The sequence below is a fragment of the Hippocampus comes genome, unplaced genomic scaffold (assembly GCF_001891065.2).
Source record: "Hippocampus comes isolate QL1 unplaced genomic scaffold, H_comes_QL1_v1.1 scaffold256, whole genome shotgun sequence".
Classification (NCBI taxonomy): Eukaryota; Metazoa; Chordata; class Actinopteri; order Syngnathiformes; family Syngnathidae; genus Hippocampus; species Hippocampus comes.
The window spans coordinates 389943-416064 of NW_017806249.1; the positions used below are offsets into that span (position 1 = coordinate 389943).

The 26122-nt window shown below is 43.9% G+C and overlaps 1 protein-coding gene across 1 annotated transcript in view; it reads left to right on the forward strand.

Moving 5' to 3' along the window:
- LOC109507792 (dystrophin-like) overlaps positions 1 to 26122 on the forward strand; it is a 51292-nt gene that overhangs the window by 5914 nt on the left and 19256 nt on the right. The window contains exons 2-6 of the mRNA XM_019857449.1: positions 16130 to 16191; positions 20007 to 20099; positions 20202 to 20282; positions 22377 to 22469; positions 25127 to 25228. Of these exons, the coding sequence (XP_019713008.1) occupies positions 16130 to 16191; positions 20007 to 20099; positions 20202 to 20282; positions 22377 to 22469; positions 25127 to 25228 (431 nt within the window). The remainder of the gene's footprint in view (positions 1 to 16129; positions 16192 to 20006; positions 20100 to 20201; positions 20283 to 22376; positions 22470 to 25126; positions 25229 to 26122) is intronic.

The window sequence follows — 26122 nt, forward strand, 5'->3', positions numbered from 1 at the left end:
AAATAAGTTGGAGCAGACGAAAGCACCCAGTGATTCACGTCTGGTGGTTGTTACTTAATTAGATTTCATTTCACCCAGGCAAAGGTGTAACTCAATTAAGGCCAATTTTAATTAGCCACCCCGGCTCCGCGCACTTTTCCTGTCACGTGGGCGAGAGTCGCCTTTTCGATGGCTTCTTTGCATGCCCCAAAGCAGAAATTAAACTAATGACGGCTCACATATCAATTGGCACCTCTGACAGTAAAAACGCAGGACGGTAGTTTTTCTTGCTGTAAAAATGCCTGCAGTGAAGGGTCGGGCGTAGTCAAAGTAACCAATTAACATCATCTGTTCTGCAACAGGTTTTCAATCTGAGAACTTCTGGGTACACGTGCTGTGTTTCTTATATATTTCACTTCTTTACATTTATTTATTGATTTGTTTTGTCATGTCGATCAAATGCTGACAAACTATTTTTCAATTCATCTCCACGATTGTGGACGACATCCTCCTCCGTGATCACATTTTTGGCAATATCTACAAACATTTCACGTATTCAAGAAACAAATCTCTGAATTGACTTGACAGGCTCTGAAAAGCAACCGTAGGGCCCCTGACTAATGCAAGTGACTTTTATGCCACTGCAGTGCATACCAATTTCGAAAAGTGGATTTGTTCAAACATCACCTGTCATCGACTCTACGTATGTCTGTTCATCCAGTGTCTTCTCCTATTGACTAATTTTAAATGTGTCACACATCTTCACCTCTCAGTCATATTCCCGCTGGTGGGTGTTTTCACGTTTTTTTTCTTTTTTTTTTTTCAAAGCATATTTTTAGATGAGTAGACATCTCCCAGTGTTCCCCAGGGTGTCTGTCATTGCTTTATTTCCAAATCACTCCACCGAGAGCCGGATCATTCCCCACGGGCAACGTGCTTTAACCACACGATAAAGATGCCCGAGCGACTTTGAGCCAGGAATCAAGCTCAAGGTCCCCCGGCAACCCAGGTAGCTCGCCCTAAAATGTGTGTTTTCACACATTAAATATATTTTACAATACTTTGGCAAATACAAATCCGATTTCCAAAAAAATGCCTATATTGTATCATTATTATTGAGCGGGCAAGGCTTCAAGTTTGATCATCAACAGACCCATCAGCCACGAATATCAAATGAGCTCCGTTTTATAATTTTTGCTCATTAATAGCCTCGCCTCGCCCTTTGATGTGACTCGATCAGTCGGCAGTTCATTCCGGTTCAACTTTGTTTGATGCGCGATTGATGGCTGAATAAATCAAGGACCCGAAAGGGTAAACACCGTTGCCAAAGAATACTTTTCTAGCACACAAGTTCAAGCAGATATTGCTAGCATGAATCAGACGTTGCACGACAGCACGGATTTCGTCTCGTTATATTAGGCACATCGGATTGTAGGGCGCACTGAGGAAATTGAATGCCTTTAGGTGCGCCTTATAGTACGGAAAATACGGTACTTAGGCTGTCACTCAATTGCGAATGGGGCGTGCAAAAGACTTTGCAGTGTGTGAACCACTCTGGTCAGCTTCTTTTTATGTGAAGTATCCATCCACCAAATTTCGACTGCATAGCCCAGTCGGGGAACCTCACAGCTGCTTTTGGGCAAGAGGCGGCGTTCCGCCTGGACTGTTGCCAGTCAATCGCAGGGCGCATATACGTAATCCTTCACATGCACATTCATACCGTTTGGCAATTTATAGTCATCAAAAAACATCAGTTCATCCTGCACACACACACACACACACACACACACACACACACACAAACACACACCCACACAAACACACACACACACACACACACCCGTGTGTGTGTGTGTCAAAGAGAAGGATAGTGTTTGTGCTGCAATTGGTGTGTGATGCATGATTCTATTAGCGGCATATTTTCCTGTTTGCGCTGAAGTAGCTTTAGTAGGCAGATGCTTGGCGTGAAAATTGCCGCCTCTTGAGTTTCACACACGGGGCAAGTCTAGTTGACCATATTTGGGAATTTGGCCAACAGCGCTGCGTCCTGCTAGGCGAGAGAGGCCGTTTTCTTTTACGGTTCCGCTCTGTACGTTTTAATCAACACAACTAATAAAATTGCCACTGAGCATTATTATCTTTTCAAATCCCGAGCCTTTGTATTGAATCTCATTCGTGTGCACGTGTACCGTATTTTCCACCCTAAAAGGCGCACCGGATTATGAGGCGCACCTTCAATGAATGGCCTATTTTGTAATTTTTTTCATATATTGGACACACTGCATTATAAGACGCAATGTACAATGCATCCACTCGATGGAGCTACGCAAGGAAATGCCAACGCTCTGATCAGATGTCAGTAAAACGTATTGAATAAAGCAGCGACACTGTTCACTGAACCAACAGCAAGTTATAACATTGACTCGTTAACATTGAACTCTCTTGCCGCTGCTCCATTTCCGTGTTCAATTGCGAAACCGATCGCTTTAAGTTTGAACTCTGCGTTGTAAGCGTGTCTCTAGCAAGGAGCCATTTTGGGGTCGACATATTACCGTAATGACCATACACAAGGCGCATCGGATTTTAAGGCGCGCTGTGAGCTTTTAAGAAAATGCAAGGCTTTTAGGTGCGCCTTTTAGTGCGGAAAATTACGGTACGTTTCAATCAACACAACTAATAATATTGCAACTGAGCATTATTAACGTTTTAAATCCTGAGCCTTTGCATTGAATCTTATTCGTGTGCAAGTGTCGCTAATGAAGTGGCGTATCGTTGCTTTGCAATTTTTAAATATAAATTAAAAAGATGTCTTCTGTGTGCGTCAAGCCTTCTCATGAACACATATGAAGCAATTCCAACTTCACAATGGTGGTCCCGGCATCCCAAAGCCAAAAAGCGGGCAGGAAACCGTGGCATTTCCAGCCCTTTGTTGACAAACGGAGGCTCTTTAACGATGCTCGGGATCGCAGTGAATAATGATTTGTGGTGCCTGGTGCCCGACGAGGCCAAGTGTGTCGTGCCAAAGTGAGGTTTACTCGGCTGCCGGGTATGATGGACCGGGCAGTTGCTTGTTGTTATGCTTGCCTTGGCAAACAGGAAGTTGACGCAAGCACTTCCGAAGCAGTGTATAATCATAATGCACTAATGTCTCTGGAGGGGTCATTACGGCATATTAAAGCCCGAAAGACGGCTGCGCACTCAGGCTTGAGAGGCTAAAGATTTTTTGATCGTTGTTGTTTTTTAAGATGGAGCTTGCCTTTGTGGCGCCGCCTTCTTTCCGAGCCGCCACCCCTGTGCAATTGCCAGTGTGAATATTTTAAGTCCAAGCAGTCAACAATGCGCCCAGCCCCCTCAACCTATGAACTGCTTCTGCCATCGTAACAGAAATCAAGCATTTGCGATAATTGCTGACGAGTCTTCGTTCAGAGGCGGACTTGCCGTTAATGTTCCAAGTTGTCGCCCTGCCGCATAACCCAGGAGAGCTCGAGTTTGAGGGCACAAACTGATGGCGCACACGTTGGCCTGCAAGATTTTCTGGACGACAGTCGCATTGATTGCGCCATTCATCACGGCAATGTCCGATCTTTGTGTTTACAGATAACCGATGCGTATCAGGAAGGAGACTACTTCCAGTCTGAGGACATACGATTCCATTTGTGTTTACCACCCGCCTCCCCCACCCCTCGCTTTAAGACGTTATGACCCATATCCGTATGATTGAGCCACTTCAGAGCAAAAAAAAACAAAACAAAACACACACACACACACACCCAATTGCAATTGTGTCACATAAAGCATGCAGTGTGAATCCATTGGATTGGATTATTGAACCTCTGAACTGATTTGAAAATAATCCAATCCTGGTCTGGGTTTGGATGTAAGCGCACTGCAATCTAACTTGCATCAGTCTGTAACAGGAAGAGCAAAAGGCGTCTTAAATGCCCGTTAAGTGCTTCTCCTTCCTGCTACTCCGATGGATGTTTGCCGACCGGCCAATTAACGCGGCATCGGATGACCCAGGAAATGAGCCGATGGAGCCCGCCGGGGATCGAGTCACCTCAGCTCTGATCCCCTGCTCCCAACAACTCGCCCTCGTGGAAGTTTGCAATCCAGAAATCCAACAATGCTCGCCAGACTATCTCTTCCAATAAATAATCGCGAATGTTCAAAAGACCGCAAGTGTTTAGTAAGTTAATAATTCTAATTGAAGTGGATTTATTTCATATTCATTCATGGTTCATTTGTCTTAATTTTAATGTGAGCCTCATTTATCAACCGCCATTTTTTTGGGGGGGGGAATAAACCTGATATTGTTTTTACAGATACAGATCAATTTTTTAGTTGTGTTTGTTCAAAAAAAATTACATGGGAAGTGGACCTTGAAAAAAAAAATGCATATTAGCCCTTTCAGGGACAGCGGTTACTACAGTGGACAGTTTGTCATGTTATCAGGTTGGGGTGTCAAACTCATTTTTGTTGCGGGCCACTTTGGAGTTACGACAGTGAAACCGAATAAATGTTTAATCGTCACATCGTAATATTACTTGTACACACAAAAAAAAAATGATGGCTCACTCGTTTTGAAATCAGTCAAGTATTTGTTCAATTATCGCTCAAGTTGAGTGTAAACAGGGGAACAAATTTTTGCAAAATGTTACCGTTATTTATCACGTATGACAATTTGAGATTTCGATACAGATTTAGGCAAGGATCATGGAAGTTGACACAGATGATTTGCTTTCGCGGGCCACATAAAATGACGTGGCAGGCCGGATCTGGCCCGCGGGCCTTAACTTTGACACCAGTGGGTTACAGGGTGCATGAAAGGGTTGAATCACAATTCCAATGTTGCGGGGGAACAATAATATCGCATTTAGATTATTTTTCAAAATCTTTCAGCCCTTCCTCTATTTTATGATATTTGATTTGAATTTTATGCAAATGTAACCTCCCTTCAAACTTAGTCACTTGGGAGATGCGCGGTCTAAGGGCGAACCCGTTTTGCATTTTGGTGACGATTAATGCGACAGCTCGAGAAGGTTTCTCAGCGAAGAATGCCCCCAATGCTCATGAATCCATTCCGGCCTCTGCAGCAGGTGGGTGGGGAGTGCGTGCAGGTGAAGCAATTTATCGGTGCTGATCCAAAGTTGTTCGCCTCCTCGTGTGCAGGGGGGGGGGGGGATCCATTGGGACTCCCCTTTGGCCGCCACCCAATCATATTGGAACTTGAAAGTGATGGAGAGCTCGTCTAATCCAAAGAAAGAGAGCGAGGAGGAGGAGTCAGCGGCTCCGGGACTTCAGCGGGACTATTTGTGATTTGTGAGAACCCGAGTGGGCTGCTTGACTCCCACTTGTTCCTTTTCGGAACCTCGCGGACCTTGTGATGTGATGTGATGTGATGCTCGCGGAGCAGGAGCGGACGATCGGCATTTTCGGAAAAGGCGCACCGTTCGACGGGCGACAACAATCGGAGTACGCCCGGCGTTCACCTGTTCGTCTCTGTTAAGATCGGATTCAAGGCGGCCAACGTGTCGGGAGCAGGCTCGAGCGGCGCGTTTACTCAGGTACGACCTGTTTATGTTCAGAAAAAAAAAAAGAAACAGAAACAAAAAACGTCTGATCGCGTCTGTCATGATGAGTCGAGTCCGCTTGGCTCCCCGACATTCGTTGCCGAAGCGAGCTCGAGCCGCTTCTTGACCAAAAGTCCATGTGCGGGCTGCGAGAAATTCCTCTGCGTGTGGCGCGCGCCCGGGTCGCGCGTGCATGCGCGCCCGTCTTTGCAACAGGCGTGTGTGTGCATCTTGCCTCCGCTCCCTGTTTCTCATTGCTCTGGTTGAGTGAGCCTTTCCCTGAAGGAATGATGCGCCCGGGGCTTCCCTCTCTCCTCCTGCACTTGAACACAGCGGTGCCCTGGTTTACGAGCTGAATTTGTTCCGCCGTGAAGCTTGGAACGCAAATGACTGGGATATCCAATCAATATTCCCCTTTGAATTGCAGCGAACACGTTCACGTATTGGCTGACTTTTTGAAAGTACCGGTATGTGATTATTATTATTTTTTTTTAAATTGGGCAACCCCCATTTTTCGTGGGCGGCATTCATTCATTCATTCATCTTCCGAACCGCTTGATCCTCACTAGGGTCGCGGGGGGTGCCGGAGCCTATCCCAGCTGTCTTCGGGCAGTAGGCGGGGGACACCCTGAATCGGTTGCCAGCCAATCGCAGGGCACACGGAGACGAACAACCATCCACTCTCACATCGTGGGCGGCATATCCCTGTTTCGTCAAGATTTTGTCGGGATGGATTCTTTTTTCGGGAGTGCTTTCATGTCATCGCTAAAATGTAAACAGAACTGCAGTGTTAGCGGTGATTAGCCTGAGTTGACGGCATTTTCAGCTTTCGATTCTGTTATCCAGCACCTTCGGGAATTTGCACGCTTGTTTTCCGATGTGTCCGCTGGCTGCATGTGCCGCATGTACAGATCCGCTCCACTCGTTAAGGGGTGTAATTCAGCAGGTTGGTGTCAAGAAGTGCTGTCTCTGTGAAGAAAATAGTCATCGGAGTCACAATTTATTCATTTTTCGTTTCCACTTGCTTAGTTGCAACCCGAAAGCCGTACTTTACATTGTGAAGCCTGACAGGGTGCGGCTCATTTGCTGAAGACAAACCAAGTGATTTCAACCATTGCGTCGTTGTGTTTGCTGTCATTTTTTTTATCCTTTGTTTAGTTTCACCGAAGAATGTCCAACCGCGTTTTAAATGGGGGGACTTGGGGGGGGGGTATTTTAGTCCCCCTGAATAATATGGACAAACATTGTGAAGTGTTAGTGTGGAATGTCATCACAAAAAGTCATAACAATATAGATGATATAGAAAGTGATGGATCGAAAAAACATCGACTTTCTTGTAAGACAGTGCTGGACTGAATAGTTGATTTCGTGTGCAAGGCCCTGAAAGACCCAACTATTTGACTTAAACACACACACACACACACACACACACACACACACAAAAAAACATTGCAAGCTTTTGAAAAAATTGTCACCACTCGGAGGCATCCACACTCACTTGCATTGCATTAATGAAGGAAGACCGGATGCAACTTGAAAACTTGCAGCTTGCCGGTTGACGATGCATATAATGAACAATAAAAACAAATATAAGGAGATATGTAAAAGCAACTGCTTGTTAAATTCAGAGAAGATAAAGAAAAAAAAATTGGTTGTAGCTAAGCACCGACATTATCCCAAGTGAATGTTGGGAAATGGAAGGAAGGGAAAAAAAAAAGAAAAAAAGAAATCCACTCGATATTCTGAGCGAGTGCTCCACATTGCAAAGTCATCATCCAGGTCTTGACAGCGTGAAAATGTGTGTTTACGCGGTGCGATGCGTCTCAGGCCACAGGTGCATGCCGGGATTTGTCACGCTGGCTCGGCTCAGCTCCTCTCAGGTCCGTCATGATCCTCTTTCAGACAAGTCCCCGCATAATCTCTGGTCTTCTCTCCTCTCCTAGTCTTCTTCACTTAATAACGTAAACTAAACGTAGTTCTATACCTGAGTACATGAATTGATGTGACACATTAAGTTTGTCCCTTCAAAATAGTTGGTGGGGAAACGACGCGCCCTGGGCCGAGTTTACCAAAAATAAAAATCGTGTATTTTGAAAATGTTTGTGTCAACGTGGCCTTTGTCAAGTAAGAATACAGGACCTACACAACAATTTCCAAAGCTGTAACTTTTGGGTCCCCCGGGGAGGCATTTAAAATAAAAGCCTGCCAAGCGTGAAGTTTGTTTTCAAAATTAAATCAGACACTAATTAACAAGCGCAACCTGCGCTGCTTAACACCAACTGAAGCTGGCTTCGAAATGCTGTACAGTTCTTGGGCTTATGTTTGAATGACTATTTATGGTAAGACAAGAATTGTATGGTTTCATTGCCATAAAAGTGTGTCAACAAAGCTATTTGCTGTTTTGTTTTTCCCTCCCTCGGGCCAACGCCGTGTCTAATATAAAAATATCGTTTTGGCAATGCTGTTATGGAATCTTGGTGCCAAGAAACTACATTGAAATGAGGGGAGGAGCTTCATTGAGTCAGGCGGTGGCATCTACAGGCAACTCAAAATCGTTTTGGGGTGGGGCGTCAATTACTCGACTCGCAGGGGGGCCCTTTATGTCCAGGTTGGTTCGAGAGCACTAAAATTGGGTATCAAGTTCGAGTTCCTATCCTTTTTATTGCAAGAATATAGAATCGTACGACTGCCTCCTTGCTATTTTATGACCATCGTCCTACATTTTGTTGCTTCAGGCGGCTGAACAGTTTCAGGTGTGTGAGGACGATGGAGGAACCGAGTCTAGGCGGAGAATCCATTTTTACAGCCCGTGTCATAATGTTTACTTTATACGGCTGCTCTGGTGTGTGAGCGTGCGAGTGTCTCAGACTGTAATCGAACAACAGTCAGTCTGCTGCCATCGACTCCCTTCACGGCCAGCGTGCGCATGTGCCGGTGGGCCCTCGCTACCTCTTTAGCCGGCATCAGCATCAAATAGAAGACAGGGACTGAACTGGAAGATGGCTCGTCCTTTTTTTTTCTTGTTTCCCGTGACGTCATTGAGCTTCGAGCAGCGAACCGTCACTTCCACGCTAGAAGTGACAGCCATCGCGCTCGAGCCAACTTATTGCAAACTGTTACCTCATTTTGTCATTTTGAGTCTCCTGTACGACACGAGACCGCACCGCCCTCTTGCTGACACAAATCCACATTGGCCATATCAGAATATCATGTGGATGCGGGGAATTCAAAGAGTGGGGGCATATCGGTACATGTACATAATATTTAAAGGCCAAATTTAATGGTACACATGCATGTAGAAGTACATTTTGAAGTAGTTAACATTACTTAATGCTGTATACTAAAAGATTTAAACATGTATAAGTTTGGTTAGTTTATGAATAACAAAATACAGTAAACATATTAAAAAAAAAAAAATTAAAGTTCGCAAAAAGTCCGCAAACGGTCCGCGAGAAGCTGCGAAAGTCAGCAAAACAACAGCGAGTTACATCGACCACATATACAGTACTGTACTACATGTATATGAAAAAATTATATATATATATATTTTTTGGTTTGTTTTTATGAATATGTTTGAAAAAAATCCGCGATGCACCGAAGCCGCGATAAACGGACCGCGAAATAGCGAGAGATCACTGGATTCACAGTCTAACGAGTAAATATATGATTCCCAAACCCTTTAAAATAATTTTAAACATATCTAAAATTGTCCTTAATTAAAAACGGAATGCATCCACGGGATTTCATGATGAAAATGCCCGAAATCTACAAACCACAAAGGCGAAATGATGTCTCTTTGTCGAGATGGAGCACTAATTGCTTGACACCAATGACCACTTTTGTAATGGCCGGCCGGGGCTTTGGCGCCACCTCGTGGCACCTTAGGCAGCTACGTAAAAAGCACCCCCGCGCACCTCAGAACAAAAGCGGTGATTTCATAAAGAGGGGGCAGCACTATCGATTAATTTGTGCTTCCCGTACACTGCTCGACAGTTGAGATGTGATCACTGTCAAGGAGTTGAACGGAAAAGTGGTTCCAGCTTCTCCTTCCTGCATACTCTGATGTCCTATCTGGCCTTGTCGGTTACCCACCGCCTGCCTGTTGCGCTCCGTGATTATGTGACAATCCACAAATTTGGGCACCTCCCTGTTTTCCTGTCTTGGGGAGCTCGATTTCCATTTCCTCTCCTTTGAATTTTAGCACTCATGTGAAGGAGCAAATTGACCTTCGATAATCATCTGTCAAGCCGGGCGGCACGGTGCGCGACGGGTTAGCATGTCCGCCTCACAGCGGAGAGGTGCGATGTTCGATTCCAGCTCCAGCTTTCTCGTGTGGAGTTTGCATGTTCTCCCTGGGGCCTGCGTGGCTTTTCTCCGGGTACTCCGGTTTCCTCCCACATTCCAAAAACATGCATGGCAGGTTGACTGAACATTCTAAATTGTCCCAAGTTGTGATTGTGAGCGCGAATGTTTGGAACGGCGGTGCAGATGATTTTTTTTTTTCCCCTAACTGTCGGTTGCAGTCGGATGTTGTCCATTTTTTTGTGGTGGTGTCAAACCAACGGATGATGGAGGAACACAGGACTGATTCGATGACCGCCGTGTAGAACAATCTCCGCAGCTGCCGTGGCAGAAACTTCCTCTGCTGGGCCTTTTTTAGGATGGAGTTAAGACGAGTGTTGTTTTGGGCTGCATTGGATGCGTTCGTTTTCGCAATGACTGCATGCGTTGCATTCGTGTTGGTTGGATTAACCGGCATCCACTCGTCACTTTGACGAGGAGGTGCAATTTCGGGCGTTTGGCTAGCATGCATTTTTGTTGAACATATGAGGAGCAAGTCATCCCCATGCAGACTTTACGCCCCAACAGACGAGCGCATTTCTATTTACTTCTATTTTTTACCAGCAGTGTCGGAAGCCGACGTTGTATTGTGTTGATTGAATTGTATCGTTCAAAAGAGCCGTGAACACTCGGGGTGACGGAGTTCCATTCACTCGAACGTCGAAAGACGCCGCCGGCACATGCAGCAAAACAACTTTTATGTTGGCTCGCTGAAGGTTCTGAAATAAATCACGGCTTCGCGGAAAAGTCCTGCAACCGGGCAAGCAACTACGCGCGTGAGAACCTTGGGCCAAAAAGCAAGGTTGGACGTGGGTTGTAATTAGCATTTAATTTGCTTGGACATCTGGGCTCCAGATCCGCTTTTAAAGAATTGATTGGATGATTTAAACGTAGCTTGTTCATAAAGATTTATTGATCGCGTTGAGTCGAGTGGTGCCACCAAATGGTTCGAGCCTCTTGAAGCCAACACGTTGGGAAGTTAGGAGGGAGAAATGATGGAGATAAATCAGGCGGCTGGCGGCAGCGTAATGAGCGTGCGGATATTACGTCACTTGCGCCGTTGTGACGTTCAAATCTCCGCTCCGGTTGTCCTGTGCGGAATTTTAAATGATGTCTGACATTCAGTCTCTCTTTGAAGCATTTGACCTCACTTGACATCTTCGGTTCGACTGCCACGAGCACTTCACCCCTTTTTTTTTTTTTTTTTTAACGGCGTGTAATAGAACGCTGCGAGGTTGGCCACTTGCAAGTAGGTGTGACATCACTGAGAAAAGGTCTATTTTTACGTGATGTGATTATTAGTCTTTGCGGGGCCATATTATTTTTTTTTTTTATGCAGCTGTTGTTTGGGATATCATTCGTGCCGGTGGCCTGATGTTGTGTCTGGTTGGTGTACACAGTCTGCCTCATCGTAGAATGATGCCTTGAGCGGGACACTCACCAGTTTTGCCACCATCACTTTTTATTTTATGTCTGGATCTCCAATTAACCAAAACGGAAGCAGCAGTGATGGCTGAAAGGTGGACCGTGCACAAGTTCCAGATAGAGTATGTGGCTGAATTAATGTGATACGGGGAGATGGGAGTCTGTCTTTTTGTCGAGCTCCGCCCCTCCACAAATCCTCTCTGATCCCTCGAGCCAATTAGCGCTGTGGGAAGTGAAAATCAGGAAGCAAATTGCTCTTTCGGCGAAAGAAAAAAGGCTCACCATGTGCCCGTTCAAAGGTGTCGGGATACTGCGCACAATCCTACTTATATACTGTCCGTTATAACGGGAGCTCGTTGGAAGCATTTCCAACAAATGGCCGCCAACTATGAAGTGCAATACACGATGAACGTTTACAGATGTAAAAACATAAACATGTAATAGAGTATAAGCATTCATTCATTCATTCGTTTTCCGATCCGCTTATCCTCACAAGGGTCGCGGGGGGCGCTGGAGCCGATCCCAGCTGTCTTCGGTCAGTAGGCGGGGGACACCCTGAACCGATTGCCAGCCAATCGCAGGGCGCACAGAGACCAACAACCATCCGCGCTCACACACACCCAGGGACAATTTTGAGTGTTGAATCAGCCTACCATGCATGTTTTTGGAATGTGGGAGGAAACCGGAGCGCCCGGTGAAAACCCACGCAGGCCCCAGGAGAACATGCAAACTCCCAGAGGGAGGCCGTAGCTGGAATTGAACCTGGTACCTCTGCGCTGTGAGGTTGACGCGCTAACCACTGGCCCACCGGGCCGCCACATTATAAACATGTCAATTCTAAATATATTTCTATCAAGAAAAAATATTTTTTGAGACATGGAAACAAACAACTGTAGCGCACCCCCCGGGCCAAACTATGGAAATAACTGCGAGTTATAATCCGAAAAATACGATAACGATTTTTCAGCTTCACTTGTTATTTTTTCCAAAGCATTTATCCTTTTGCATATAAACGTCTGATCGCTGTAAGGATAAATCCTTATCGAAGGAATGCTCGGTGTTACAGTTCGAGGGAAGAAATAGGCAGAGCTGCGGCTGGACGGTAAACAGATTTGAGAGCGGGGGGTGGATGCCATAATTTGATCTGATTGAAGCGCTTGAAGATCCATTCCAGCTGCAGCGAGACAAACCTTTTAGCTGGGCAAAGCTATTTTGGTATGTGAAGTGAATTCTGACACTCTTGCCCGATATGATGAGCCAGCGAAATGCATTGCTTCTCATCCTGTACTCATCGTGGTGTCAAATAGTTTGTGGAGCGCATGCTTACCTGGCTATTTTTATTTTTTCCTAAAATACACCGGCTGAGATAGTGACTCTGTAATGAGATTACATTCATGCATTGATTTTCAAACAGTTACATTTCACATCGAATCACGTTTTGCTGAGTTCAGCTCTCATGGGCAAAAAATTTCAAAATGTATGAATGCCTAAATTAAAAAAAAAAAAAAATCTGTCACGAAATAAGAACCCCTTTCTACGCTTCCTCTCTGAGAAAGCACAGGAAGGGCAAGATGCGCTTGTTTCCCCAGGAGGTAATTAATGAAAAGTCAGATTTTATGAAGACGTAAACTGCTGAGAGAAAATGTTGGGAGGATATTGCATTGGGGGAGAGACACCGTATACGGCTGGAAATGGACCTTTAAGATGTAAACACTTTCACTCAACTCATTTCTGTGAGTCACAACTGGAAAATGGGATTTGGAATCAATGGACACAAAGACTGATTGCTGAATTGGATTTCTGAATCACGTTACTCACTGGGCAGGTAACGCCAACGGCAATATCGCGATATTAAAATGGCTACGATATCGTCGTGTCACGAAGGGCCCAATACTTTTGTTCACGTGAGAGATGAGCGAATTCAAGCAAAAAAAAGTTCTTCAAAGTTGCGCATCTGCTCCAGCTATTCATCCCTCATAATAGCCAAAAATTTCAGTCTCTCGTCTTAACTCCTGATGCCCAACCAAAAATATTTTCGACCTTTTGAGGTTACAATGAACAAGAACAAAGGCGTGCACTACCACCTTTCATATACAGACGACCCTCATATCCGACCTAGAACATTTTCACCCCCATGACGTTCACATTTCAAAGTCCAATTTCACGTCATTCGTTTTCCATTTGCCGATTTTGCTCACAACGAGCACCTTTAGAATGCAAACTTCATTACGACGACCAGATTTTTCCCACAAAAGGGTGAAAACATCTTCGTGACAATGAACCGCGGGAAGCTAACTGCCGCCGCGACCTTGCTCAGGAACAAAACGTACTGCGCAGGATTCCCCTCCATTGCTTAGCAACGCTACTAATCGACTCGGGACATTGTTGTACTTCCTGACATAGCTCACAAAACATGCCTGTGAAAACATGTGTGGCAAACGGAAGCAAATCTTGCAGTCTCTGAAGGCTGAAGTTGTCTCTCACTTTGGAAAAGGAGTCTCCCGGAATGTTCGCCGCCACTGGCTAACATTTGCTGACTGAAAATTTTCAGAGATGAAGTGGGAACGCTGCAGTTGTTTGTTTCTGATCGAATCATTTTTTTTTTCTCCATATACACATATTTGTAATCAACATGTTTATCCTGTATTTTAGTTGGCGGCCATTTTATAGGAAAAGGTTACAACGAGCTACCGTTATAACGTACATATTCGTGATCGTGGTACGAAATTCGGTTGCTGCCGTGCGTGTACAATACACGTTGGGATAACAATGCAAGTTGTCTCAGGACATTTATGCGTATGTAATTTTGTGCCTGCGTGTGTTTGTGGCCACTGATTTGGCAGTGAGCTTAATCCCTGCAGGTGTGCTGTGCTTAATCTGGAACAGGTGGAAGTGGGGAAAGCGGCTTAAGTAGCTCTGTGTGGATGTGCATGTAATATTATGCTTTTGTTGTGTGCCTCCATGTTACATGTGTCTTTTAAACATGTACATTCTATGATATACAGCATTAATAGTTGCGGTATTCGAACCCTCTAGAACACTAAAGGTGAAGCAACATGCGTCGACAAGTAAAATAATACTCATAAGCATCATTTTTTTTTTCTTTTTGTTGCCCGAGAAAAATGACCAATGCTGCAGTATACAGAGTCCCTTAGTTGTGAAACTCTTCTTCGTTTGTGTCTGTCGCACTTTATTATACGGCCCCCCCGGTGGCCAAGGTGTGTACAGCAGAAGGAGCACAAGGGCATTTCCATTCATTGAAATGGAGAAAGGTGATTTAAGTTACATGCGTTTTGAGTTGCGAGCTTCGTCACCAAACAAATTAAACCCTCAAGTTAAGGCGCCATTTTATTGTCCACATTGTGCTGCACCTCTCACATTATGTCTTTACGTTTATGTGCCACGATCTGTTTCCAATCAGCACAAGAATCTAATAAAATGAATATCAGCACTGTTGTTTGTACGTACAAAAAAAACAATCGGGACAAAGTAAATGAATTGACTTGTTCTAAAAACGAATCTTTACACTTCTAACTGGTCGTAAATGCCAACACAGAAGTTGAGGTGTGCAGGCTGCTCGACCAGTATGACACACAAGGAATTATATCATTTAATATATTAATATATTCATTCCTTTTTTTTTTTTTTTTTTAACATCGTAAACGTAGTCTTGACAAAGCAAAAATGGACAACAGGAAACCAGAAACTCTGACCTGTGAACTAAAACTGGTGTGCATCTCCATTTTTCCTTTGCTCCACAAATAAAGACAACCAAAGACAGTTAAAAATGTTATTGATAAAATTGTTGTTGATGTTTCTGTTCACAAGTAATTATTGATCCAAATTCGATTGCATAAACTCCCAACGAAGGCTTCCCCGGGTTGCCACGTAACCCACATGCAACTTCCCAAGAATGTCAAGAATGTTAAATTAAGGTGAAACGTATTCCGAATGCCGCTTGGAAATGTGTCTTCCACCCCAATTCCCCTGTTTCCTCTTCACCTCTCTGTCTCTCTCCCTTTCCCACCACTTCCACCTCTAGCACGTCTCTCGGTAACAATCCCATCTGATTGGATTTTGGTCTCATGATTTCCATCCGTGTCGTACGGCCGTGACCGTTGCCAGGCAACTGATGCCCAATCCGTGACAAACGTGACAGTTGCAGTGGGGCCACGAGGACCAAAGAGACGGATCTCTTGTTTGCCCTCACGGGACTTCTGCTTACACTTTGCCGAGCTCCATTAGGGTGGCGACAGGCTGTGCGAGACTGACTTGCGACAGACGGGAGACGTCTAGTGACTGTATTCTGAAATTATTTTTTATCTATCTATCTATCTATCTATCTATCTATCTATCTATCTATCTATCTGTCTATAAAATAAAAAAGTCACTTGGGATGGACTCCCTTGGCCTATGACCTTTGACAGGTCAGGCGGTATGGAATATAAATGAATGGATGCTTGGAAATGGAAATGCAACTATAGTTTTTCTTTTTACAAAAAAAAAAGTTTTTTGTAGACTGCGAATGTATTGATCTTTCAATGGCCACAATTGCAAGAACATATCCATAAGAGGACCATAGTTTGATGAGTCCTGCGTTGATGACACCGACAGGCAAAAATTATCATTAGCACTGTGATGATTGATGAGATGAGAATGCAATTAACCCGCAGCTTGATTGGAGAAGCCCGTCATGCCGAGCGCAACTCCGTGTGCGCGAGTATCGTCCGCGCCGATATCCACGTATCTATTTCTAACTGTCTTATTACGATCCCCGCTGATTCTGTACTTGATTGTGTCTTTCTCACTGTCAGATGAAAGGGAAGATGTGCAGAAGAAGACGTTCACAAAATGGGTCAACTCACAGTTGTCTAAGGTAAGACAGATGAGGACTTCATGCTTCACCATTAAAGAATAGAATGCAAAATAGATATCGTCATTCCAGCATACAAACTTGTCCAAATTTAATCTCCTGTGGTGCAAAAGATGGCGTGGAGTGGAATCCCTATGAAGGGATGTGATTGTTTCCCCACTCATTATTTCTGACTGAATCCTGCCTCGTGAGTTTGTTAGCATGTTTCCAGTGCTTGGGCTGCACCGATTAGACAAATAACTTCTCGACTTCAAATCTTCAAAGGAATACATTTTCCTCCAAAAATGGTCAAGAATAGACACACCTTGTATATCCACCTTCCTGTATGAGCTGCCGATGGTCTCAACTCACTCTGAGTCACTCAACACGCAGACTGACTGGCTGACTGGTTAGCCCGGGGGTCGGCAACCTGCGGCTCTGGAGCCGCATGCGGCTCTTTAGCGCCGCCATAGTGGCTCGTCTGGGGCTTTTTCAAAAATTCTTGAAAAAGGAAAAAGATGGGGGAGGGAAATATCTTTTAATATGGTTTCTGTAGGAGGCCAAACATGATACAAACATTCTTAACGTTTTCGACTGCTGTAAAAATATGTAGAATAAATATTAAATTTCAACACTTCTGTCAACAAAGATTTGCGTGATAGCCTGCGACACACGTTTCTGTTAGCAGGACACGATGCCAGGCAGGTGGCTGTTGTTTAAAAAAAAAGGCATTTTATGTACAAATCACTGAGGGTACTGGCAAAGAATGGGAATCCGGAGGGCCGAGAGAAGCGTTTTTAAACGGTAAAAGTGAGTCCCTCGTTCATCTTAGCGGCCGTTATGGCTGTTGCTCATTTTGGCATGCGGGTGTAAATGCGAGCGTATGCGTGGGTGTGCGGTAACGGGTCAATCGCGGGAGGCTGGTTGATCGATAAAAGGCAATTTAGTCACTTTGATAGTCGGCTAATATAGCAAATATAGATACATACAGAATGTGTTACCTTCATTATAAGGCTTTTAATTTTTTGCGGCTCCCGACATATTTGTTTTTTGGGTCCAACATGACTCTTTCAACATTTTGGGATTCCGACTCCTGGGTTAGCCAGCTCACAGCCAGCCAACTCCAGATTCTCATTTGCTGACGTCCATGTCGCTCATCAGGCCAGGCCACTCCTTTTAAGCCACACTCACTCATCGTCACAGATACGACAGTGGAATAGGAGGATAACGACCTCGAGTCGGCCGATGTAATACATGCACCTCACTCGCACACTATTGTGTTTAATCATGTGGAATCCATTTTACTGAGATTCATATTGAATAATTGATCGGGCCCACTCGATTCTAAAAATATTCGGTGGCTGCAGCCCGAGTTTGCTCAGGTAGTGCAGCGCATCTCGAATGGCACAACAGTGCCGTGGTCAGAATGTGTCCGAGGGTACTCGCTCGCGGTGTCTCGCATCTGGAGGAGATGCCGTGAGAGATGCAGCAGCCTGTGGGGGGGAATTCCCGCAGGAATCCTCAAATACTCAGATGTCATGGAGGATGCATACAGGCGTGTGGCGCAGTCATCTTGAGGGAATGAACAGTTGGGTCGGCCTCGGTATATTCCATTTGTTTGTTCAAGACGCACATAAAAGGACGAGATGAAAGTCACCGTGCGAGGCCAATTAACTCTTGAGTCTGGCAACACAGTAGTAAAAAAAGGGAGGTTTTAATCTCCGCTCTGCGTGGGTATACTCCAGGTACGACGGTTTGCTTCCACAGTACAAAAATATCTGTGGCGTCGTGCAAAATCATCCTACCTCTAAATTCCTCATGGAAACAAAAAAAATGCATGGTTGTTCAATCATTAATTAACTTTGCATTGTTTCAGAGGGCAAGCCGGATCAGAAAATTAATGGATGGATGGAAAAACACATTGAATAGCAAAATTTAGAATCACTGATTTTTATTTTTATTTTCCCTGAAGCAGCCCCAGAAAGTTTTACTGGGCTGCACGTACATCACCTACGTGTGGGCAATTGGAGTTTGAGCCAAACCCGGTGTTAGTGACGCCGCATTAGCTAGCTAGCAACAAGCTACATCTAACTACTCGTGCGGGGAAAGATATTCTAGAGTTGGTCCACAATTGCTTCTATGTCAGTAATCGTTGCCTCTGTGGCGGCGATTATGCTACACTTCTGACCCAGTATCGTCACAAACAGATGACAAGGAGTCTCGGAGAAATCATGCTAATGGCTAACCTAACCTAAGCTTGGCATGTCATCGTCAAACACCCCAATTAAATGCCTGGGTGATCGAGTGCCCTTTTCACAGAAGTCTGGCTCCAACCGCGTTAAACCGGAGCGTCTACATCTTTGGACAGCAAAATAGCAGGCAATTTAAAAAGTGATTTATTCACTGCGATACACAGCTGAATTGGACAGAAACGGGGAATTAATTGTGTTATGGCGTACATCAGCCAGGAAGAGCAGCTTATAAGATTCAAAGTGTTATAATACTACAAACTATTTTTAAAATCAATAATGTTGTCTGTTTTCACAAAAGAGTCTTGATTTTGACTTTTGAGGTCCGCACAACAAATGTTCTCACAATTACATGACAGTAGATCTGTTTTTTTTTTCCAATTCAGCTTTGCCAAAAGACCATTCAACCCCATTGAGAAACACAAAATTTAAATCTGAAATTGCCTCCACTGAAAACGTTTGTCAACAAGAAAATGCAGTTTTCTGCTACGCACAATACAATTGAAAATATTTCTTTCTATGGCTCTACGCCGTTGCATATCTGCTTATATCTTATATTTATATTGCATTCTGTACTGTGTACAGTTCATTTTTAAAATGTATTTTGTGCATGCACATACTTTGTTTTTCGACTTTCTTTCAAAATTTTGCTGCTGTAAATTGTGATTTTGTCCATTGTGAGACAAATAAAGGTTGTTCTTCTTTCACAACAGCGACAGTTGTAACAAAGCGCTTTACATAACCTGAAACATTCACAAAAATACAACAGAACAAATAACTGAAAATATTGATTTCAGAAATAATAAAACATCATTCATGATATTGTCATCTTACTTTTAATAAAACCCATCGGATTAACCTGCAAAAAATTGTTCCTCAAAAACGGGATGATTGCTCTTGAGATGAAGTCATTGATGAGCAAAACTGCTCTGCAAAGAAAAAAAGTTATTTTGAGCTTTGGGTTCGAATCGGGTGTAAAACAACAACAAAAACAAAGTCAGGTAGGTCGTCAGAGATCCTTGAGGGGAAGGTGGCACGAGTATGACCTCTGAGTCTGAAACGTCGAGGAGCGAGAAGGATTGCAAATAGCGGACTTGAGATGCAACCCTGCTCTTTTGTGATGCCGGAGTTTGCGAGCACTCGTTTACGAACAACGATGGGCCCTTCGTTTGCACTCATCCATGAATAGAAATGATCAAGGTCATAAGTTTCTACAATCACACAGACGTTACACTATTGATCAGCCAATTTTCCTTTTCAACTTAGCCAAGTCCACTCAAGTTGGAAATCACTGTGGACGGGGGTCACCACGGCAACCACACCTGTGCTTTTCATTTCGGTATCTTACTTCATTGATCCCTGAAGGTCACTGATGGTTCACTTGTCCGACTTCAATGCAGGCAGAGTGGGTACAATTCACACCGAGCGACAGTGAGAATATCTGTGCGGTGTGCTCCGAGACCGCTGTCGGCAGGCATCGGCTCGTGATCCTTGCGACCCTCAAAGTTCATAAAATCACCAGAACCATGTCGTAAACGCCTCATAGTTCTTTCATTTCACCGAATGTCACTGATCCCATGCGTGTTCCAGGCAGGGAAACCACCTGTGGAGGATCTCTTCTCGGACCTGTGCGACGGCCGACGCTTGTTAGAGCTGCTGCAGGGTCTCGTTGGAAATGAGCAGGTAACATTTCACGCTGTAGAATCATCCCAACAAAATGCGGAGAAGAGGTCAACGTGCGTTCCCCGTGCTGGTGGCTCAAATCCGATGTGTACGTGTTTGCAGGTGAGGTTGGAAAAGGGCACCACACGCGTCCACTCGCTCAACAATGTCAACCGAGCTCTGCAGATCTTGCAGAAGAATAATGTAGGTATCCAAATTCTTTGACTTGTGCCTCTCTGCAGTAGATGTTTTATTTTGTCCGCAGGGTTGTGAAAATAAATAGAATCATGGAGTGAAACATGACATTTTACTGTGGATTTTGGTGCCACAATTTGGGCTCGTACTCTGGGTTGAACAGGGAAGCAAAATCCAATCGATATCACAGTGATGTAGAATGCAATTTTGAAATCGCACAGGCTGCAATTTGGATTAAAAAACAAACAAAAACGGATTCATTTTGGTTGGTTCGTAGGCTTTTTAAAAAAATATGTCTCTTATTATAGCGTATTTATTTATATCAGAGGTGTCAAACTCAAGGCCCGGGGGCCAAATCTGGCCCGCGACATCATTTTATGTGGCCCGTGAAAGCCAATCAAGCATGTCAACTTCCATGATGTTTCCTAAAATCTGTACCAAAATTTAAAATGATCATATTTAATAAATGAGAGCTGTTCACTAAGTGCAGTTTGAATATCGTTGTTTGATGAAACGTTGACGCGATAAAGCCCGATTTGTTTGCATTATTGTCATCATCTGATTGAAAGTTCATGCCACATTTACAACAATGTACAATTAAAAAAGACTGCAGTTCAAAATGTTTAGTTAGTTAAAAACTGCGGTAGAACTACAAATATACCGACTCTTTTATATTAATTAACGGTACATTTTCCTTTATTTTAGTGTCAGCCTAAGCCTTGTGAGCAAAACATTTATGTATAATAAATCTGGCATTGTTTATTGTCATGGAGATGAAGTTATTGCTTGTGTTTGTTCAAAGATACATGGCAAGAGAACCTTGAAAAAAAAAAAGAAATCACATATTAAATTGCAATCACAATTGGTCTTTACACGATCAGGATTTTTGGGGTTAATCAGCAATCAGCGCGTTTGGGAAAAAAAATGATACTCGATGACTGATTCAATCAGAAGATGGGGCGATATCACTATGAAACACGTCGTATATTTATTGTACAATCGATCCCCCCCCATAGCGAAAATGCATTGGAAAAAAAAAACAAATGCACGAACATCAGTGAGTGGGCGGTTCAACAGCTGTAAACAAGTCTACACGTTTAGTTAGCAGCTACGCCAAGTAGCCTACGCCTGCTCCTGTTTGGCTCGTATTGGAAGCTGGCGCTGTTGTACGAATTCAGCTGCCCACAGACCGCAAGGATTACTTGTTACCTGGCATGCATGTGCCGTAATAAGCAGATTCGCAAAGCCGTTTGGCTCCGGTGTTGCTGTAATCGCGTCGCAGGAAAAGCTCCGTATCTCTCGTATCCTCATTGGAGCAAAAGTTTAGTGCGTCGGTCAACAACGGAGCTATTTCCGGGTTTGTTCGCTGGTTGCATCTGTAATTGGCCGAATGTGCGTGGCCAAAAGTCGACGTGACTTACGCTGAGTGGTGAAAGCTATTTGGAATTAAAATTGAATAAGACACATTCTGTATCTTGTTCGTTTTTTTTTTTTTTTTTGCCATATGTAAAATCGTTTTGGGACTTTTTCACCCGTCAAATTGAAAAAGTATACGAACACTTACTTTGTGATTTGATGGTCAAGGGCGCAAAGGCGGAACTTCCGCCTTCTAGCGTCAACATTTTCCGCCCCTGAGACGCGAAATAGATTATCTTTTTTTCCACTCGATCAGATCGGTGTCAAGTCGAATCACAATATCGGGGGCGGGTGGAGTGTAATTACATTGTTTTTCAAAAGTGTTCAATCTTAGCATGTACTGCACGGCTATCGGCACACATGCTGATGAGCATTTAAGCCAAATTGTCAGCCATGAACCAGAGGAGGTGATGACTCCAGCTTTAATATTCTATGATTTAGATGAACAGTAAATACTTCATTTCACGTATCTGAAGTGACAGTAGATTTGTTCGATGTTCAAATCTCACCACAGACTCCACTGTGTGGAGTTTGCATGTATTCCCTGTGCCGGTGTGGGTTTCCTCCCGTACTCCCAAAATATTCATTTTAAGTGAAGTGAAAACTGCTAATTGTCCTTCGTGCCTGGTTATGGTTGTTTCTTGAAATCTGCTCTGCGATTCAAGTCATTATTTCACCTTTGCGTAGGTTGAGTTGGTGAACATTGGTGCGACGGATATCGTCGATGGCAATCACAAGCTCATTCTTGGCCTCATCTGGAGCATCATTCTCCACTGGCAGGTGTGTACGTGTGTGCTTGAGAATTTGTTTCCTGCTTCAGTTATAAATGACGAATTATCTGTTCGGTATACAGCGTATACGCGATGGCGGCGTTTGTCAAAGCACCCCTCCTCTTAAAGTGGAAATGCATGCAGTGACCTACTCCCAAATGAGCACCCATTCCCCTTTTTTTTTTTTTTTGCCTTTCCAGCGCACGTTCATTGGAGAGTGGCTAACAAACTGTGTGTGCACCCAATTGTGTTGGATTGTGTCAGGGAGACCCTTGACTGAAAACTATTCATAGATTTAGTTGTTTGGGGTGCTGAGGAAATGAGGGAGGGGGCATACGGCATAACATTGAGTAATAACATTTGTCTTGTTTTTTTTTTCTCTCCCGTTTTTACACTCCTTCAGCGTTAGTGTCAGTGCACATACACAGTTGCCCGAAGAAAGATTGTGTAGAACCAAAAACACTTCTGGCCAGTGAAAAATACAACACCTCCTCCTTGGTCCTCAACAAGTGACCCAAATATGTCACTTGCAGCAAGCTAACCACACACACATTTAGAGTAGCTGCATGCATGCACAAATGACGTACACCGCCACAGTGTTTTATTTCCTTTACTTTTTGCACAAATAATGACATACATAAATGTAAACCTACACGGTATTTTGTCAATGCCACGACACTGCATAAGAAGCAAAAAAAAAAGGTAAAAAGAAGGTGGCAGGTGACTCATCTTACTTCATCACACCCTGGACAAACAATTAGCATCTGTGTGGCAGTGTTGTTACCCTTTCAGCAATTTTTACCTGAACACAAAAGATAGAGCAACGCATGTCGTAAGATAACGCTGGTCGACAGCAAATTCGAAAGAGAGATGGTGGCTTTATGTGTCCCTTAAATGTATTTCTGATGTTTTTACTTTTTTTTCCCCCTCCTAAATCAGGTTTTTAATTCTTTTTTTTTTTTTAAGCTTGCACAATACGGATTTTACCACGCGTGCAAGTTTATGGCTATAACATTTCAGAAAAAAAAAGATTTATTATGATGATTAAGATTATATTTCTTATTCTGAAAACCTAATATGCTTGGGGGGAAAACGAGGGGAAAAGCTTAGCTGCATCTGGAATGAAAAAAATCTGTTTTGAGCAGTGTGATATCACAACACATATATTCTTTCTCTTCTGCAAAGAACAGCTGCTGGTACTGGCACACTTGAGAAGCCTTTTATTGCCCCCTAGTGGCCATGAAACACACACCAGAATGAACGCCCCAATGTGCATGAATGAAATATTGTGTGTTTGGTCAGGGTTTCTCCTGTGAATATGAGACCTCATCGACTGTTTAGTCATGAGCGCTTGAATTCACGCGTTACAGTGTCAGCTGTTGACAACCTTTGATGCTAACATGTTTTGACATCGTTCGGAATAGCTTGTGATCCTTGGATTCGAAACGAGACACTTTTCACTCAAATCCTCCCATGAAAGTTGTGAAGTAAAAAGGTTGTACGAGGCACAGCAATCAGCAGAGAACTGATATTCCGAGTCCACGGCCCCCTTTTTTTTTAAGCTTGCACAATACGGATTTTACCACGCGTGCAAGTTTATGGCTATAACATTTCAGAAAAAAAAAGATTTATTATGATGATTAAGATTATATTTCTTATTCTGAAAACCTAATATGCTTGGGGGGAAAACGAGGGGAAAAGCTTAGCTGCATCTGGAATGAAAAAAATCTGTTTTGAGCAGTGTGATATCACAACACATATATTCTTTCTCTTCTGCAAAGAACAGCTGCTGGTACTGGCACACTTGAGAAGCCTTTTATTGCCCCCTAGTGGCCATGAAACACACACCAGAATGAACGCCCCAATGTGCATGAATGAAATATTGTGTGTTTGGTCAGGGTTTCTCCTGTGAATATGAGACCTCATCGACTGTTTAGTCATGAGCGCTTGAATTCACGCGTTACAGTGTCAGCTGTTGACAACCTTTGATGCTAACATGTTTTGACATCGTTCGGAATAGCTTGTGATCCTTGGATTCGAAACGAGACTTTTTTCACTCAAATCCTCCCATGAAAGTAGTGAAGTAAAAAGGTTGTACGAGGCACAGCAATTAGCAGAGAACTGATATTCCGAGTCCACGGCCCCCTTCAGGACGGATGCAAAGTGATATTGGAGGTGTGGAGTTTGAAGACTCGGTAGGAAACACTGCCAGACGTTGCCGTTGCACCCCCTCACTTTGCTCTTGGGCCTGCCAGGTTTGTCTGGCATCCTCCCCCGCCGTCTAATCCGGCTCCAGAGTCAAGATGAGTTGAAACAGCATACCAGGGGTGGGCAATTAATTTTTCCAGCAGGCCATGTGAGAAACTGGAATGGTTGTCGAGGGCTGCGCCAACATGCACTCCTCAGTTGTGTTCGACGTTAAATGTATTTTCAGTAAATAAAGGGGGAAAGTGCATTGTTTTGAATAGCTGCTTCTCGGGTCGATGTCGTTTTTGATGGTAGAAGTTAGAAATACAACGTTGTCATTGAAGTTCGGAACTATCAGAGGTGGTGGATGAGCCGTGCGTTCGTCGTGAATGTCGAATTTTGGATGCAGCTCATCACCTGTCCCAAATGAATTGGCCGGTGAGTGTCGTTAACCCTTTCATTGTCTTTGTGCGTTTTCAGGTAAAGGATGTCATGAAGGAGGTGATGGCGGACCTACAGCAGACCAACAGTGAGAAGATTCTGCTGAGCTGGGTTCGGCAGAACACAAGCCAGTACCCGCAGGTCAGTATCATTCAATCGCGCAGTTACGGCAGAATCGCTTACGCTCGGTTCTGCGAAAAAGCCAAAGGCTGCGAAATGTTTTCTTCGGATTCCGAGGGTTCGCGCTAAACTGGCGGTCATTCTTGTTTATTCTTTTGTTTTTGTCGTGCTAATCTCAGTTTTTATCAACAATGTCTTGTCCATTCATATTATTCAACAGTCACACGTTAATGAAACGAATTTGATCATTGACACCCCATTTGCGAATCAGCTACCGTATTTTCCGCACTAAAAGGCGCACCTAAAAGCCTTGCACTTTCTTAAAAGCTCACAGCGCGCCTTAAAATCTGATGCGCCTTGCGTATGATCATTACAGTAACATTTCGACACCAAAATGGCTCCTTGCTCGAGACATGCTGACAACACAGAGTTCAAACTTAAGGTGATCGGCTTACGCAGTTGAACACGGAAATCGAGCAGCGGCAAGAGAGTTTAACGTGAACGAGTCAATGTTATAACTTGCTGTTGATTAAGTGAACGGTGTCGCTGGTTTATTCAATAGGCTTTACTGACATCTGTGAACGGTGTCGCTGCTTTATTCAATAGGTTTTACTGACATCTGATCGTTCTGTTGGCGTTTCCTTGAGTGGAGCTCCATCTAGTGGATGCGTTGTAGATTGCGTCTTATAAAGCGGTGCGCCCAATGTATGAAAAAAATGACAAAATAGGCCATTCATTGAAGGTGCGCCTCATAATCCGGTGTGCCTTTTAGTGTGGAAAATACAGTACTCGCTTTGCAGTTAGCAAATGTAGCATGAGCTGAAATGTGACGTATACTTTCCAATATTTCTGCCCCCCTTCCTTGTTTTGCACCACTTGGCAAACACGTCTCACAAATGAGGTGAGTTCCTCCTC